Here is an 18,440-nt window from a genome sequence, read left to right on the forward strand (position 1 = left end):
AGTACATATGTCAGTGTGAATCTGCTCTGCGGCAAGCTCCCAGGCCCCCAGCATTGCTAGGATATTTCAGTGGCCAGAGCCCACAGGCTCCGAGGTCCCCTGTCTTTTGCATCTGGGAAAGAATGCATTGTTCTTTTATGTGAGCCGGTTGGTGGTGGTGTGTTCCCCAAACTCTAATGTGTACGCTGATGACTTGGCCATCTCCTTAAAGGGCAGGCATCTCATCTGCACTGGCTCCCGGGCTGGGCGAGCAGCCGAGGATCATGCGCTGAGTCAGGAGGCTGGAGAACACCTGGGGAGCTGGGCCGTCTCCCCGGAACGTCCCAGCCTATAGGGGTTGGGCACACAGAGAAGCGAAGTAGGGACCTGCTTGTCGGTGTGCGTCCTGTTCACTTGGCTCTGCCTCTGCCTCTGTGGGAAATTTCTTTGCCTTTTATATACCAACTGAACAAAAGTGCGAAGAAAACCAAACTGCTGCCAAAAAACAAAGCAAAAAAGTGCTGCAAAATGAAGAATTTCTGCCACAGACCGGGAAAAAATGTTTTTGAATCATATATCTGATAAAAGAATTATCCAGAATGTATAAAGAACTCTCAAAACACAATAATAAGAAAATAAACCGCCCAGTTTTTAGAAGGCCAAAAGATTTGGACACTTCACCAAAGAAGATATGCAAGTGGCCAATAAGCCCATGAAAAGATACTCAGCACATTGTCAACAGGAAAACACAAATTAAAACCGCAATGAAATACAATTATACACCTATTAGAATAGCAAGAAAAGCAAATAAATTAATTTTCTGGGTTTTTACGTTGTTCATTGTGTTTCTTAGCTTTTGAAAATAAGTGATTTTTGTTTTCAGGTTTTAAGACTTTTCATTTGCATGTTTAAAAAAAAGTGCATTCCAATAATTAAAATCATTTTCACACACACACAAAGGGGAGGGGCACTCCGGTTAAACTACATCTGTCCCGCCCACGTTCTTCCCTCACCAACATGCAAGTCCTTCTCCTTCCCCGCCAGCCAGAGAGGCAGGTGGGAGACCGGTGCGGCCTTCATAGCCAGTAGTTCTCTGACGTGAAACGGGGCACCCAGTCGTTTAAACTCATCCAGCCTCTTTGCGTCTTACAAAGCTGAGCCCCTAAAAGAAGTGGAATAAGAAGGCAATGCTTGTGGACTGTACAGTGCCTGTTGGCGGAGAGGACGATTCGCCTGCTTGCTTCTCCTGGTCAATCGTTTCTTCGGAAGGCAGTGGGTTTTTCTCTTGCGTTTCTGTCGTCTTCACTTTCGGCTTATCGAATTTCTCAATCTCGGCCCTGTCGGACTTATCAGACATGGTTGCGGAGGACGCTGAGCGATCTGCTCAGTGAATGCCGCCGCGAGGTGTGATTTATTATTTTGATCATTCTAAATAAAAACTCATTTTTGTCCCCTATTTTTAATTCATATTTTGTATTCTTTCTCTTTAGAAGGACGCCGTAAAATCTGAATTCAACCCCAACCCCTTCCCACTCAAGGCAACTTCAGATTTCCCAAGACGGATGGAGTGGGAAAGGCTTCAGAAGGGAGGGGGGGTGTGATTCCGGGGGGCTGGGGGCAAGGGGGTAAGCCGCCTAGTGGAAAGGGGAAAGCAGAAAACTAGGGGCAGGGAGCGGGGAGAGGGGACTCCGAGTCGGGTGTGCTGGGTGCACCGCAGACCCTGCGAGGTGGGGGAGGGGTGGGGGCGCCAAACCCGAGGGGCCTGGTCACGCCCCGACGGCGAAGGGCGTCCAGGTTGGATAAGAGCGAAACCTCCGGGAGTTGTTTCCCTTTGCTCCCTTTGCTCTCATCGCTCCGCCTCGGGCCGCTGGACGGTGGAGAGTGGGTGGCTTGGAGACGGGGCGCTGGGGAGCAAGGTCGGGCGGCCTTCGGGGCTGCGTCCGGCTGGCGGAGGAACTGGCGGAGGGCCGGCACGGGTGGGTGCGGCTGCCTGCTGAACCCGCCAACCCCGAACACGGGGACCAGCAGATACCTCAGTAGCAGAAGAGTGGCGAGCCCTGCGAGGAAGGAGGGAGGGGCGAGGGGGACACTTTCAGGAATAGACAGAACCAGCCTGAAGGGCTCTGGGAAGGATCTCAGGGAGTGGCTGGAGCAACCGTGGGGCCGAAAGAAGGGAGAAGGCTAGTGAGCAGGCTGCAGGGAAAGGGACAATGCCTCTCTTCCACCTGTTGCTTGTGGTCATGATTGCAACCTCCCTCGGCTCACCGGTAATAATGGCCACAACGATGTTGAGCCAGAGGCCATGGAAGGGCCAGTGCAAAGGGAGGCCGTGCCCTGTCCTATCTGTATTATTATCCACTCCCCATACGTGGAGGCCACAAACAGGAGGAGCAGAGCAGGACTGCGGGGTGGAGAGAACACGGACTGACTCAGAGAGGGAGACACTCCCGTCGCCGCTCCCCGACCTGGTCCTCTCAGACACCTCCCCCGGGCCTGAGACACACCCGTGCCTTTCCAGAGCCTGTGTAAACAGGAGTTTCTTTCACCTCTCCAGCATGATAGAAAGTGAAGGAATGGAGCGATGGCAGCTCCAGGACTCCCCAAATGGGTCAGTGAACCTCTCTAGTACCTGGAATGTCTGTACTGACCTCTACCACCCCCACCAGCCAGGGCAGCACTGAGAGACCTCTCTGACGAAACCTCCTCCCACACCTGCCTGAAAGTTGCAGAACGGGACTCAGAGGGGCAGGAAGGGCCAGGAGCGACGCAGGATGGGGAGGTGGATGGACGCTAGCAGGAGGCAGTGCAGGGCTGCGACAGAGAGGCAGGTGCCTGGTGGAGGATGTGCAGGAGCGGGAGAGAGAAGTCAGGGTTCACCCAGTCACCTACAGCCCCCTGAACCATCCGCACCGCCCCCCCCCCATTGCCCGCTCTCTGTCTTCCTTACTCCAGCCCCATCCCTTCTGCCACCCCCTTTCTCCACGCTCATGGTGGGCCCCTTCCCCGCACAGCTGTGCTCCATGCCCGCAGCCCTCTCCAACGGGTCTGCGGGATGCACACCCCTCCCAGGCTGCACACACTCACCTACGTCACCCCAGAAGGCAAAGGGGCCTCTAAGACAACAGAAACATGACAGGGCCCTCTCCTTCCTGTCTTTTCTGTGTCTTTTGGAACATGTGGTTGTATTTTTTGTGCCTTTACATCCCCAAAACAACTCTTATCTGGTCTTTGTCTTCTCATTATCCCATTATTCGGACATCTGAAGTGGAGGGGGTGGGGCGCTTCCCTAGGGAAGGGTTCGGGGAGGGGTTGAGGAGCTGGGAGGGACTGAATACCGGGCACAGGGGCAGCTTTGTGTGTGTGTGTCTGTCTGTTTCTCAGAATCTCAGAGAGAGAGGGTCTCCCTCAGCCAGGAAACGTGAAAGAGCATGCGCACCTCCCCATGACCACTGCCTTCTCTCCCTGGACTTCAGTCCCCTTGTTGCCACCCCTGCATGCTCTTTGCCCAGAGCTCCCCAGAGCTGCTCCCTTCTTGGCACTTGAGTCTCAGCTCAGGTGTTACCTCCAGGACCTTCCTCAAAGCTACACATAGGCACAACATTCTTATCACAGCCCTTGGTGTATTTTCTTTACAGCACTCAGTGCTACCTGATCTTATCTTATTAAACTGTTTACAATTGGTCATTGTTTCCTCCACCTCCTCCCCCACGCCCAGAATGTAGGCTTCTTGAGGCAAGGTCCTTGTTTGTTTCATCTCTGCATCCCCAAGACCCTAGAACAGCGCCTGGCATGTAGACGGTGCTCAATCAACAGGTGGAGAATTGATTGGATTAAACACAGAGGTGCTTGACTGGTCAGGAAAAGACCTTTATTGCTGACTGACTGCCCTTTTTGTCCTGCTCTCTGCATCTTCATCCCCTGCTGGAGCCCCAGCCATAAGTGCCCCTGCCCTGTTTTCTGCCCCAGCCTGCAGGAGCCCTCCCCACCCCCACCCCCGCCCCAGCATGGGCAAACCCACCCCGCCACAGCCGTGGATCCCTGGGCAGCTATGAGTGGGCCGGCCCACTGGGGCCTCAGACCTAGTCTCCAAGCCCAGTTCCCAGCAGAACCAGTCTCTGCTCTCAAAGAATCCCTTTCTAACCAGCCCCACCACCACCACCTTATAAAGCCACGTTTGGAAACCACTGCTCCTTTAAGCACACAGTCCCCTGAAGAGCCTCAATACAACTCCACCAACATTTATTGAGGGTCTGTCCTATGCCAGGCCCTGTCCTAGGTGAAACTTCAAAGTCATGGACACGACAAATTGCCACTGCCTTTCTTCTTCTGGGTCTCCCAGAGTTCCTGCACCTCCTGCGGTCAGCGTGGCAGTTTCTGTCCTGGGCAACTTGCTGTGCATGAGCTGAGGGAAGGTGTGGTAGCCCAGCTCAGGGACAGCCTTGTGCCAGGCCTGGGCCCTACTTGCCAGCAACTGTCCACTCTACTCTCTCCTGGTCCCTCGCCTCCTTCTGGCATCACGCGGGGCAGCTGCTCATCCCGAAGCAGACGCTCTGGGTGGGGCTGGGCAGCATCACCATCCTCCAGTCTCTGCCACTGCGTGGCACCGTGTTTCTGCGAGAGGACCAGCATGAAGGCAAGACAGTCCAGGGGGCTCACCGGATGGCCCAGGATCCACAGCTTCTGTTCCTTCACCCAAACTTGGGGTCCAGAGCCGGTCTGAAGCCCAAGGCTGAGGCTGGACGCCTGATTATAGTTCAGTTGGGGGTTTTCAGGCCGAGATTATGGACGCCAAACTGGGGCAAGGAGAAGGGATTGTGAGTGGCAGGGGGCTTCGGGCACCAGCTACTGGCCATCTTCAGTCCCATGGGCTTCTCGGCCAGGCTGCTTGTCTGCTCCATAACATTACCCTCTAATTGTCACAGAACTCTGGTCCCTAAAGACCCAGACCCTGAGACTCTCATCTCCAGCTCTGGCCTCCAGCTGCCAAGCCACGCCCAGCTCGTTCTCCTGCGGCACTCAGACCTCGCGTCTTTCTCAGAGAGCATAATAGGTAAAATGGGGGCTGAGGGAAGAAACGGGGTGGTCAGTCATCGGGGCCGGGGCAAGGTCAACACATACCACATTCAGCAGATACATACACACACACGCACACACATTCGCAGGTTCTCTGGATTCTTTGAGAAGAGAAAAACTGGCTTGAGAGGACAAAGGAGGCACCCTGAGAATGGACTCTAATACTTTCTAGATGCCAAGGGCAGGACTGGTTGTCACTCTAGAACCAAGCAGGGTCACTACTGATCTCTTCGGTCCAGATCACCATCTTCTGAGGCTGGATGGGTCCCTGCTCATTGCTGTTAGCTATTTCAATCCTAATCCTGATCCTAATCTCCAATGTGACCCTTTTTAACTGAGGGACAACCACCTACCTTCACTTTCCTAGGCTATGAGAATAGCAGGGATACTCACCGGCCAGGGGCTCAGCCAGCTCAGCACCCATTCGCCGCTCTGCACTAAGCCTTTGTCTCCATTGGCAACACGCTCAAACCATCCTCATTCTCCCTCACTGCCTGGGCTCAGACAACCCTGTTTTCATTGGCTGCCTTGTCATGAAGCTTGGTCCCTATTGATTGCCACTAGAGGTAGTGTTTCCACTGACAACGAATCCAATAGATGGATGAGCTTGGCCACACTGCCACCTGTCCCAGCCTGTGCCCCCTCCGCAGCCTGCGTTAAGGTTGAGGAGTACTGGGTGTTCCTGAAGAGGGCCCAACAGCCTCAAGGAGCCTCTGGTGCTGGCGAAGGTGCCTTCTCCTTTCATGTTCCCCCGTGACTTCACACACCAGCTGGGCAGGGAAGGCCCCAGGAAGCCCCTTCAGCCAGCCTGGAAAAAGAGAGACAGAGGCCCGAGTGGAGCCACGGCAGAGGACAGGTCAGAAAGGAAAGGAGGCACCATGGGATCTCATGCCTGAGGGTCATGGCGAGTGTAGGAATTAGTAGAGAAGCCTGGAGCATTGATAGAAAGGCCGCTGGAGGTGGAGGTAACAATAGCATCAAAGAGGGTCAGGGTTACTCCTTAAGTCCTGTAATGGCTGCTCATCTCACACAGAGTGAAGGCCAGAATCCTTACAGGGACCCGCAAGGACCACATGATCTTGTCCTTGTTATCTCTATGACCTCATCTGATTCTCCCCCTTCTCCTCACTCCCTCTAGCCACACTCGCCCCCTCTTACTGTTTTCTCAAACATACCAACCACAGTGCCTTTGCACTGACTCTTGCCTCTGACTGGAACATCCTTCCTCTAGATGCCACGTGCCTAAATTCCTCATCTCCATCAAGTCATTGCTGACATGGTGCCTCCTCATTGAGGTCCACCTCAGCCTCCCTATTAAACTCATAACCCACCCAACACTGGGACTCCTGGTCTCCTCGACTCTGCTCCACTTTTGTTTTTCCATAGCACTATCACCTTTGGATATGCTATATATAATGTACTTATTTATCTTTACTCTTTATTGTTTCTCTTCCGCTAGAATGTATGCTCCAGCAGTACAGGAATATCTGTGTGTTTGGCTCACAGTGCCTAGAACAGAGAATGGCATCTCATAGGTGCTTAATAAATATTTACTAGGTGAAGAAATAAAAAGAGTCTCTCACCTTCAGGGCTCTTGTGCAGGTGCTTGGTGGGAGTCCTGGGCTCTGGGCTCTGTCCCTCAGTCTTGGCTGGTACATAAGGCTCTGAACACAGATCTTGGGAACAGTCTGGTTGGGGTTGGGTGACATCACAGAGGGATCAAGACTCTTTTTAGCTTCTCCCCCATGTACCCCTTAAGACTCTTCCTTCCCTCCTTCCTCTAGAGGCTACTCACCACAGTCCTCATAGATGGTGTCCGAGGAGCAGGGAAGGGGGCCTGGGGTGGGGAAAGCTCCCAGCCAGCGCTGCATATCTGATCTGGTGGGACACAGGGAAGATCACAATTGTCCTAGGAGATCCTACTAGGGCTTGGGCAGGGGCCGCCGAGGAGAGAGATGGGGGGAGGGTGGTAGGCTCTGAGAGGTCAGGTGAAGGTCCCAAGGGTGTTTTCTAAAGGAGGCACAACTCACAGGGATGAAGCTTGGAGTAGCCGGTGGGTGGGGCGGCCCTGGTGGTTGCTGAGAAGGGAGAGGCGGAATGTAGGGGGTCCCGATGGGTCCGGAACCTGCTGGGCCTGGACTAGGGAGCGATGGGCATAGTCCAGAACCTGTAGCCGCTGCCCACTACCCAGGGAAGAGGAAGTTCAGACGGAGAACAGAAGTCCAGCTGGGCTTCCCACCACTGCCTGGGTGCCCACCCTTCCTGGGACCCACCTCTTGGGCTGAGTGATGAGCAGCAGGTCACTAAAGAGCAGCAGGCAGAGGGGAGTGAAGCGGGGGCGCGAGGTGAAGAGCACGCCCCCCCTCCGGCACCCTAACTCCGTCAGCTCCCCCTGCAACTCCAGGCGCCTTGACCAGGAGACCAGGGGCAGGGCCTGGGAGGAAGCAGGGAGGAGGTTCTGGCTTCTTCATAACACCACCATGGGGAAAGGGAAGGTGGGGAGTCTGGGCAGAGACTAACCTTGACTTTGTGGAAGCGCAGCCTCTGGGTGAGCCGAATCAGCTCCTCGGTCTGCTTCATGCGCCCCACCTCAGCGCTGCAGCGCTCAATGATCTGGGTAAGGGGAGCTGGGTCACCAACCCTGCGCCCTTCCACCCCTTCCCTCTCTCCCTGCCCCTTCTTCCCCTCCCCTGGCCTCAGCATCCCCCCTGCCCACCTTGCTGATAGCACCCAGGGCCTTCTGAGCGTTCTCCTGGCGGCTGGACCCCTCCTCTGTCTGGTGCAGGATATTCTGAGGACAAGAAGGAAGGGTGACTGGGCCCCTGCTCTGCAGCCCTGGGATTCAGGGGGGCAGCAGCTCAGAGGACCCTTGCCTGGCTTAGAAAAAGGCTCATTTTGGGGTTCACAGGGCTGAGGCACCAGCCTCAACAAGGCTGAGAGAGCCCGCCACTCACCACCTGCCTAACCCTGAGCAAATCACATTACCTCTCTGAGCCTCTGTTTAGGCATCTGTAAAACAGGGACAGTACCCACCTAGCACTGGTATGAGGATTCAGCCTGGTAATGTATGTAAGTACTTAGCATAGTCCTTGGCACATAGTAAATGCTGAAAAGAAGGTTGCTATTATTTAAATAATTATTAACCACAGCCAATATATCACAGTACAAACAATATATCACGGTGGTTAAGAGTGCCTGGATTTAAAGTATGTTTCCATCAATTATTATCTGTGTAACCTGGGACAAATTATTTAATTTCTCTGTGCCTGAGTTTCCTCATCTACACAGTGGAGTCAATAGTAGTTTCTACCCTCGTACAGTCATTGGTGAGACTGAGTATATAGCACTTAGAATCATGCCAAGAACAGAGCACTCAATAGCTGTTTAACTATTATAATTGTGATTATTTTGCCCACACAGAGTGTATATTAAACTGAATAAGACATAACAATGCTGACCATCTAGTTAGAAATTCTTCTCATTGAGATCCCCACACTGGGTGACGTGGTTTAGGGAGAAGTTTCTATTTTGCAATAGAAGAGGGTTTTTCAACCTTTATGGTTTTTTTAATTGTCACTTTGCTAAGGAGCCGTTTTAGAAATTTCAGTACCACAGATATGCTGTATATCTTTTATGTACCACGGGCCTTTGAAGTAGCACATCTATTGGAATATCTAAGATTAATTTTATACTTCTAGCCAAGATGGATGTGTAGGTAGATACACTTTGCCTCCTGGCACAACCAAAAGAAGGACAACAAATTTAAAAACAAAAAACAACCAGAACTGCCAGAAAATGGAACTGTATGGAAGTCCAACAATGGAGCAGTTAAAGAAGAAACATTCATCCAGACCAGTAGGAGGGGCGGAGAGGGGCAGCCAGTGGGGAGAGAATGCACAGCAAGGCGGCTTCTGGAGGACCAGACAGGTGAGATGGCAGCTGGCGGACCGGGGGGTCCCACATTTGAGTGCAGATAAACTGGGAGGAACAGCTGGAGAGCAAGGGAGATCGTGCAACCCAGGGTTCCAGTAGGGGAAAGGAAAGCCTCAAAACCTTGGCTGTAAAAACCTATGGGGGGGTTCCATGGTAGGAGAAATACCCAGCCTCACAGGAGGTTTCACTGGAGAGACCCCACAGGGTCCCAGAACGTACACAAATTCACCCATCCGGGAATCAGCACTAGCAGGACTCGATTTACTTGTGGGTAGCAGGGGCAGTGACTGAAAGCCAGGCTGAGAGACAGGCAAGCAGCATTGTTCCTTCTCGGACCCCTCCCCAACTACAGGGCCACTAAGCAGAGATGTTAGTCTCCCCGCCCTGGTAAATACCTAAGGCCCTGCCCTTTACAATATAACAGGAGTGCCAAGACAAAGAAATATGGCCAAAATGAAAGAACAGATCAAAACTCCAGATAAAGAACTAAGCGACGAGGAGATAGCCAACCTATCAGATGCAGAGTCCAAAACACTGGTAATCAGGATGCTCACAGAAATGATTATGGTTGCAAAATAAAGGAAGAAATGAAGGCTATACAAAGTGAAATAAAGAATATACAAGGAACAACAGTAAAGGGAAGGAAACTGGGACTCAAATCAACAATTTGGAGCAGAAGGAAGAGATAAACATTCAATCAGAACAGAATGAAGAAACAAGAATTCAAATATATGAGGGGAGGCTTAGGAACCTCTGGAACAACTTTGAACATTCTAACACCTGAATCATAGGGATACCAGAAGGAGAAGAGGAAGAACAAGAAATTGAAAACTTATTTGAAAAAAATAATGAAGGAGAACCTCCCCAATCTGGCTAAGGAAATAGACTTCCAGGAAGTCGAGGAAGCTCAGAGAGTCCCAAAGAAGTTGAACCCAAGGAAACACACACCCAAGGCACATCATAATTAAATTATCCAAGATTAAAGACAAGGAGAGAATCTTGAAAGCAGCAAGAGAAAAGGAGACAGTTACCTACAAAGGAGTTCCCTATAAGACTAACAGCTGATTTCTCAAAAGAAACCTAGCAGGCAAGAAGGGGCTGGAAAGAAGTATTCATGAAAGGCAAGGACCTACATCCAAGATTACTCTATCCAGCAAAGCTATCATTTAGAATGGAAGGGCAGATAAAGTGCTTCCCAGATAAGGTCAAATTACAGGAGTTCATCATCACCAAGCCCTTATTATATGAAATTTTAAAGGGACTTGTCTAAGAAAGAGAAGAAGATAAAAAAAACTATGAACACTAAAATAACAACAAACTCACAGCGATGAACAACTGAACCGAAAAAACAAAAACAAAAAACAAACTCAGCAAACAACTAGAACAGGAACAGAATCACAGGAATAGAGATCACATGGAGGGTTATCAGCGGGGAGGGGGAGGGGGAGCATGGGGGGAAAAATGTAAGGAATAAGAAGCATAACTAGTAGGTACAAAATAGACAGGGGAAGGTTAAGAATAATATAGGCAATGGAGAAGCCAAAGAACTTATATGTACGACCCATGGACAGGAACTAAGTGGGCGGGGGGATGCTGGTGAGAGGAGCAGTGCAGGGCAGGCGGGAATGAAGGGGAGAAAATAAAATGGGACAACTGTAACAGCATGATCAATAAGACATACTTTTTTTAAAAAAAGATTTTTTTTTTTTACTTCCCAAAGAATGAATTTTTGCCTGCTTGGGGGTGATATCACCCCTATTGGGGAGGTATGCAGTGAAAGATACAGCTGAAGGGACCTCAAAGGCCACCGACCACAATCCCCGTAAGGCCCAGAGAGAGAGGAAGGGACTTGCCCAAGGTCAAGCAGCCAGTTAGTGGCACAGTCAAGTCTAGAAGGCCTGTCTCTAGCCAGAGCCTCATTTCCTGCACGCAGATCACTCCTGGAGACCTTTGGGTAGCTCTAGGCAGGGTTTGTTTGCTCCTGGACTGAGAGGCCCAGGTTAGGAGTTCTGATTTAGGAGAGTCTTGTAGTCATGGTGGGGTGGGAGATGGTGAGGGACAGGCAGGCAGTCCCGGGGAGAGTTGTCCAATGGAACTGATAGGGCAGAAAAGACCCCAGGCCAAGATGGTGGTACCTGCAGCAGCATGCGCAGCCGTGTGATGCGCTGAAAGGGCAGCAGCAGGAAGGAGGGCAGTGGGAGCCGTTCACACTTGGGGAGGCTCTGCAGCCGCCGGAGCTCCGCGGAGAAGCGCACGTTTGTGTCCCTGAAGAAGCAGGCCCAGGCCAGGGTGCTGGTGTCTGCCTCGAGGCCCTCACCCCCAGCCTGCCCTGGCCTGGACGCCAACCCTGCCCCCAGCGTGACCTGGCCCTCACCCCTGGGACACTCACATAAGGCGGCTGTAGGTTTCCTCCTGATACTGCTGGTTCCGCACGTAATCCACATACACGGAGAAAGGGCCCACAGCGTGGGCATGCACTATGTCACAAAGGTCGCTGATGTGGGGGGAAGAGCGTACACGGGACAGTAATGTGCCTAGAAACCTGAAGGAGTTGGGGGACAAACAATAAAGGGGGCGCAGCGAGCCAGGCCCCCTGGGTTCTTGAGGCACTAGCTGGGCCTGTAGAAGGACGGCCCTGGCGCAGGGTGAAAGCTAAGAAGTGCTCAGGAGCCTGAGGCTTGGTTTGCTGAGAGGGCAGGACCCCACTGACCGCTCGCTGACTTCCTGGACTCTCTGCACATTGGAGAAGAGGGTGTGGTGATCCCGGGGGGTGAGCGTGTCCCGGAGAGCCTGGCTCAGCACAAAGGTGTCAGTCAGCAGCCGCAGGGAGCGCAGGTAGGAGGCCTCGGATGTCACCACCTCAAACAGGCTCTGAGGAGGAAGGACAGGGTGGTAGAGGAAAGCGCAGTTCCCAGCCAGCCCAGGACCCAGGTCACACCCCTACCCTTGGCCAGACCCCAGGTACGCCACCTCCTGCATGCGCTTCTCCTGAGGGCTCAGGGTGTCCAGGAGGCCACTCATTCGCACAGCTGGAAGCTCCTGCCACAGAGTGTTTCGAGGTCCAGGGGGCCGGGGGAAGGCGGGAGCTTCTCCGAGACTGGTTGGAGAGGGACTTCCATCCTCACTGACCCCCCACAGCTCCTCTGACAGCACGGCTGCTCGGTAGGTCTGGTACAGGGGTTCTGGAGAGCAAGCGCAGCACATCAGGGAAGTCCAGCGCCCCAGAGCCCTGCTCCCGGCTTGATGGCCACAGCAGGGACTCACCATCCTGCAGGGGCAGCTCCCAGCTCTGATCCTTCAGCCCCTCCAGCCCCTCCAGCCCCTCCTCATCCCTGTGGAGAGAAAAAGGGACAGAGTCCGCCAGAGTCACCGCCGTTGCGCACCTGCAGGGGTGCTTGTCACTCGATGGTGCAAGGCTGTGCGCTGGGACCCTGGCAGCTCCCCAGGCCAAACCCCAGATATTTGCTTATGTGCCTGTTGTGTGGGAGGCCCTGAACTAAGCAGGCTCCGTCTACTCCTGTCATCTCAGCTGCTGTGGGCAGAGACTTCCAAGTCTTTATCTCCAGCCCTCTCACATAGCAGTCACCCCACCGCCTGCAAAGTCCTCTCTGTGCCTCAGAGAGACTCAGCCTGCTCAAACCCAACCTCGCACGCCTCCTCCTCACCTGCAGCTCAGTCTCTCCTGGTCTGGCTATCACATACCCATTCACCCAAGCTAACAGCCCAGGAGAATAAACACCAGTAAATATTTGTTGAATAAATGAATGGGCTCAGATTAACTCTGATAACAGCAGTGAATCTAAGATCACTAGTAAGCCCAGAAGACATGGAAGAAATGTTTGTGGTTGCCAAATAGTCTTGCAGACAATAATTGCTATAGAAGGAAGCTTAAGATGGGGGAACAAAAATGGAGCACTTACTAGGGGACCGGCTCTCTACCAACGTTATACCAACAGCTCTATGAAGTAGCTGGTATGCTTACCCCTGTTTCGTAGATGAGGACCCTGAGACTCGGAAAGGTTAAGTGATGTATATAAGGTCGCATAGCTGATAAGGGACAGAGCTGGGATTAGAAACCAGGGCTTCTTGTCTCTAGAACCTCAGATCTTCTTCACCCCACCTTTGAGGAGGTAGGACTTAGCAGGACCTGAAGGTGAGTCTGCCCTCAGGTGGGAGTAAGGATGGGGTGTTTGGTACCTGCCCTCCACGGTTGCTGGAAGAGCATTCTGAGGAGCTTCTTCTGGTCTGTTTCCTGGACAGAGAACCGAGAGTGAAGAGAACTAATCTCCAGGATCCTCCGCCCAAGACTATCCTGCCCCAGCAGAGATTGTTATTACAAAAACTACAACTCCCGTCAGTCCTAGAGCAGCAGCTGGTACTGGTAGAGGAACAAAAAAAATAAAATAAAGTGCTCAGGGCCTATTGGGAGTTGTAGATCATTTTTAGAATTCTTCATCTCCACCCCTTCCCTTCCCATCCAAAGGATCCAGTCCCCGAGGCCCTGTACCTGTTTGGATTCCATCTTCAGAGGGCAGATCAAGAACTGGCTGTGGGGGCTCCCCAGAGATGGTGGCATCCTGCCTGACCCGAGGTGGCTTCGGGGGTTTGAGTGGTGGCAGGAGTTTGCGCTCGGCAGTGGAGCGGTAGGATGTGAGGACCACTGAGTGGTGACCGATGCTGGTGGGACTGGGGCGGGAGCGGGAGGTCCGAAGTGGGGAGGCTCGGCAGGGGGCCCTGGGACCATCCTCACAGCCCCCCACAGGGACCCATCGGAGCTCCAGGCCAGGCCGGGCTACATGGCAGACACAGGGACAGCACGGAGGGCAGGCCTGGGCAGCATCTGTTGGAGACAGGGTGTCCTAAGGCAAAGGCCCTTGGGGCCTGTCCTCACCCTGCCCAGGCGTCCTCCTTCTCCTTGACCTGCCCGGCAGCTGGAACAAGGTCCAGCCCCAGGCATCTGTTCTTCAACCCTGACTCTCTCCAGACTCCCAGAAATATAGAAATCAGACTTTCCAACCATAAAATCCACTTTTGAAAAAGTAGCCTCTGAAAGTACCCAGCCTTAAAGCACTGAAAATTTAAAAGAAAAAGAAAAAGAAAAAAAAAAGCAGCCCTGGTTGGTGCGGCTCAGTGGATTAAGTGCCAGCCTGCAAACCAAAGGGTTGCTGGTTCAATTCCCACTCAGGGCGCAGGCCTGGGTTGCGGGCCAGGTCCCCAGTAGGGAGCTCGCAAAAGACAACCACACATTGATGTTTCTTTCCCTCTCTTAAAAAAACAAAAACAAACAAACAAAAAACCAGCTGGGTTGAGCTGCTCCTAGTCCCAGGAAATACTTACCTGGAGGGCCATTCTCCTGGGATCCCCTTCTGGTGAGGGTGCCCTGGGGAGTCTCTCTCTCCCCATTCACACCCACTCCCCCTTGGGGAGCTGGCTCCAGGGCATCTGCAGCCTGGCCCTTGCCTTCAGCCCCCCACTCAAACTTGCCAGCCAGTCTCCGCACGGTGCCTGGGGCAGAGGAGGGGCCATCCTGGGTCAGGCCACAGGGGGCAGTGTTGGGTAGGGGCAGAGGTGTGCGGGGTGACCCGGAGGGTTTAGGAGGAGGCACCGGAGACCTGGGAGTAGGTTCTGGGGAGATGGAACGCCGGGACACTGGACTGGGGGTGCTGGAAGGTGAGTCTGGGGAAGTCTGGGAGTCGAGGCTGGCTTTAGACACTGAAGGGGGCAGAAGGGCAGGGGGCTTGAGGGAAGAGGCTGGGGGTTCCCAGAAGATGGGGGTGCACATTGGGGTTGGTGCCTCATTGGAGGTGACAGAAGGTTCTTGTGGAGAAGAGCCATTGTGCGGGGGCCCTGGGGACTGGGCAGCACGAGGTCGGGAGGGGGGCCGGGGGCGGATGATCCGAGGGGGCTTCCGGGTGGGGGGTGTTGCTGTAGGAAGAGACTGGTCTGACATCTTCCTCTGAGCTCTTCAAAGGAGTGGGGTGTTCTGCTGGAGTCATCCCCTGAATAAGAGGGAGGGAGAAAGAGAGACCCTTAGTGTCACCCCCCTGGCCTGCTGTGAGTAAACTGAGGCCTCTGAGCAGATATTGTTTGCAAGCAAATCAGCCATGATTTTGGAGTCAGGAGGAAAGGCTGGTGCACTTCCTCTCCTTCCTTCCCATTTCCAGTCTTCTCTCTTCGCCTCTCACCCCTTCTTCTCATTCCTGAGGCCCCTGGATGCCCCCTCCCCTGCAGGCAGCCTTTCGTGGCCCTCCCAGCCTCCATTTCTCCCTGCCCTGTGGTTTCTGCTCCAGTCAGGCCCGAGGAGACAGTGAGGCTGGGGTGGGAGTGCTTCGGTAGACACGCAAGTGGCCAAGAGGCGGCAGGGTACCCGGGAACTGGATCAGCAAGGGGAATTGAGCTTGCCAGCATAGCCGCTATGCATCCGCTCAGTAAATTGTGTTGTGTGTCCATAGTGTGTGTTGTGAAGGTTTGCGAGTGTGGTTTAAGCGTGTGTGTGCTGTTTCTAGAGCTATATGAAAGGGGTATCGTAGGATGTGTTTAAAGAGTGTATTTGCTATGAGTTTACCGAGTGGGTATGCAGTGGGGGAGTGGAGTATACAGTATATGGCGTGTTGTGGGAGGGGGGTGCGAGGGTTCCTGTGTGTTATGTGCTGTCTGTGTGAGAATCTGTGCACGCGCGTGTGTCTGCACACACACGCCCATGCCTGGGCTGTGAGGGATGCATCACTATTTCCCTGCTCCAACTGGCCCTCCGCCCCCCATTTCCCAGTTCCTCTCTCCGGACTCTCCCTTTCCGGGTTATTTTTAGTCTCCTTTTCCTGCCATGAAGATTCCGGGAACCTCTGACCCCAAGAGACCAGAAGGCCCCGGACACGGTCTCCCCTGCCCCATCCTCTTATCCCTGCCGGCCCCCATCCTGCTGTCTGGTCACAGAGAAAGAGGCCCCAGTGGACGCCTGGGTCCTGCCAGGATCCCTGAAGGGTGGTCAGGGGACCAGACTGAAGGCAAGGACAAGTGGGGCCAGACAGGAGGGCCGAGGCTTCACCCGGTCTCTGGGAAGGCGGCTATAATCCTGAGAAGACTGCAGGGTCAGGGCTGGGAAACGGAGGCGCCCCCCAACTCCCCTCAGGAGTCAGCGGGACACTCAGACCCCTCCAGGCCCCAGAGCAGGTTCTTCAGAAATGATGCGGAGTGGGGGCTACAGGCTGTGGACTGTGAATCTTGCAGCTCAATGGCCTCCATATCCTGGCAGGAAGCCCCTTATCAAAATGACCCGGGCAGTGGCCCTACCAGCTCCTCCTCAGCGTTGCCCCACTCAGGGATCCCACCCCTCTTCTCAGGTACCTTTGTTTACTTCCTTTCCCACCCCCACTCAGGCCTGTCACAGGGACACAGGTATTGGGTCCAAGCACTCACCCTTGAGTCCTCTCCACTCTCAGTCACCTCCTAGGGCTGAGTGAGTAGGGGCAGGAAACAGGAATCGAATCCTCCTCCCAACCGGACACCCCCCCTCCCCAACACACCACACTCCACATGCGCACACTGGAGCTCTGGAAGATGTGATAGACTTCGTGTCCCAGGTTTTGGAGGTTAACAGGGACTGGGGAAAGGCTGGAACTTGGGCGTGGACAGCAGGCTATTCTCTACGTGCGCGTTCTATCTGCATTGCTGCGCAGATCGGGGCTCTGGGGGCTGGGGGTGGACAGGGGTGGGGTGAGGGCGGGATGAGAACGGCACAGGGCTGGGCTGGCAGTGGGACACCTCTGCATCAGCTGAGGGATGGTGTGTGCTCTTCCACAGCATGTCTGACAGTCTCCCACACCTCACCCGACAACCTGTCCCTTCAGCCTCCAACCTGTTCCCCGGGTGTGAGCCAGCCACTATTTCACAGCCAAGGACCCCTCCCCAGGTTCCCCCTCCCTAACTCTGCTCCCCCTGGATTTACCTTTATCGTTTTGGAAGCGGTTTCTATTTTCAGCCTGTCCTGCCTGCCCCTTGAAGCAAGGAGTGTGGGGCCAGGTCTCCCAGTGTCTCCTGTGCTTCTGGGGCGGGAACTGAGGACCCAGATTGAGATCTCTACAGAGGAAGCCAGTTCCTCAGCCCCACCCGGCCATTGTGTCAAGCGTGTGTGCGTGCGTGCGTGCGTGCGTGCGTGTGTGTGTGTGTGTAGAAGGGATAAGAGGGCAGGGTGGGGGGATGTGCCGGCAGGGAGGTGGGGAGGAAGATCTGAGATATGTCTCCTTCAGGGGCTTCTAACTACTTGGTCGCCCTACCTGCTCGCTGTTCTCAATCCCTGTCTCTCTAGTCTCAGGCTCTGACTTTCCCTGTCCCACTGGGAGGCTTTGATTGCCAGCAGTCAGTACGGGGGAGCTGGGGAATGGTGGGTAGGGGGTCCCTCTGACCTCCCATTTGCTCTGTGTTTGAGGAGCTGAGTTCCAGGGCTGCGGGTGGTGGTGTCATAACAACTGAAGGGGTGGAGTGAGCCACACCTCAGTCTGGGAAGTAGGGTAGTAGGAGGAAGATCAGAAGGGCAGTTATGAACTGCTGGGGCCTTTGCCCACGCCCAGGTGCCTGCCTTTGCCAGGCCTACACACACACACACACACACACACACACAACAAGACTAAAAGTCAGAATAAAAATCAGAAAGCTGGGATAAATACATGTTTTAACCCCTTTATCTTCATAGTAAAAGCCAAAGTCCTTACGATGACCAACAAGACCCTATCCAATCTTTCCTCTTCCCTCCCTCTTCCCTTAAGCACACGGCTACCTCGGGGACTTTGCCCTGGTGGTGCCTTCTGCTGGAAACCTCCTTCCCAAGGCGTTTGCATGGATGATTTCCTCGACTCTTTTAAGTCATTGCTCAAAGATCTCTTTCTCATTGAGGCCTGCTGCACCACTTTTTAAAATTGCAGCCCTTGACCTGGCCAGGTCTCAGCTGATTGGAGCATCGTCCAGTACACTAAAAGGTTGCGGGTTCTATCCCAGTCAGGGCATGTGCTTAGGTTGCCAGTTTGATCCCCTGTCGGGGCATGTACAGGAGACAATGTATTGATGTCTCTCTCTCACACTGATGTTTCTTTCCCTCTCTCTGTCCCTTCCCTTCTCTCTAAAATTAATAAGCATGTTCTTTGGTGAGGATAAAAATTGACATGTTTATAGTTAATTATCTTTTACATTAGAAAGTGAGCTTTCTGGAGGGAGGATCTTTATCTCTTCTATTCACTTGATGCATCCCAAAGTTCAGGAAAAGATTCAGGCATATAATGGTGCTTAATATCTAGTTAATTGAGCCAAACTGAATTGAGTCCTTCCCACAGGCCACTGCTCCCCTGCCCCTCTTTCCTTAATTTCTAATTCGATTGATTCTACCAGTTTCCCATCACACACACCACCCCCCAGGACCGGGCACCTAACATCCCAGACTTTGTATCTAGATCATTTGGGGCTTC

The 18,440-nt window shown here is 53.5% G+C and overlaps 1 protein-coding gene across 1 annotated transcript; it reads right to left on the reverse strand.

Moving 5' to 3' along the window:
- Nucleotides 1-4,076: 4,076 nt before the first annotated feature.
- Nucleotides 4,077-17,042, reverse strand: ARHGEF15 (Rho guanine nucleotide exchange factor 15). The gene is made up of 16 exons (XM_054575685.1): nucleotides 16,931-17,042; nucleotides 14,323-14,984; nucleotides 13,493-13,825; nucleotides 13,183-13,237; nucleotides 12,250-12,317; nucleotides 11,956-12,167; nucleotides 11,696-11,856; nucleotides 11,375-11,527; nucleotides 11,121-11,250; nucleotides 7,769-7,843; nucleotides 7,573-7,665; nucleotides 7,326-7,486; nucleotides 7,083-7,235; nucleotides 6,848-6,930; nucleotides 6,636-6,740; nucleotides 4,077-5,860 (listed from the first exon to the last, which is right to left on the reverse strand). Exons 2-16 carry the CDS (start codon nucleotides 14,933-14,935, stop codon nucleotides 5,709-5,711), a joined length of 2,547 nt encoding a protein of 848 aa, XP_054431660.1. The 5' UTR covers nucleotides 14,936-14,984; nucleotides 16,931-17,042; the 3' UTR covers nucleotides 4,077-5,708.
- Nucleotides 17,043-18,440: the final 1,398 nt, after the last annotated feature.

The sequence above is a fragment of the Pteronotus mesoamericanus genome, unplaced genomic scaffold, assembly GCF_021234165.1.
Source record: "Pteronotus mesoamericanus isolate MK-2021 breed Mesoamerican mustached bat unplaced genomic scaffold, CSHL_Meso_final contig_317, whole genome shotgun sequence".
NCBI classification, from domain to species: Eukaryota; Metazoa; Chordata; class Mammalia; order Chiroptera; family Mormoopidae; genus Pteronotus; species Pteronotus mesoamericanus.

What these genes read in the sequence shown, in the direction of transcription:
- ARHGEF15 (XM_054575685.1), bottom strand. Translation starts at nt 14,935, where the DNA reads ATGTCAGACCAGTCTCTTCCTACAGCAACACCCCCCACCCGGAAGCCC. An exon ending in GTCCAGGAAGTCAGCGAGCG is followed by an intron (nt 11,528 to 11,695) that starts GTCAGTGGGGTC and finishes CAACTCCTTCAG; the next exon opens with GTTTCTAGGCACATTACTGT. An exon ending in CTCATCACTCAGCCCAAGAG is followed by an intron (nt 7,236 to 7,325) that starts GTGGGTCCCAGG and finishes TTCCCTGGGTAG; the next exon opens with TGGGCAGCGGCTACAGGTTC.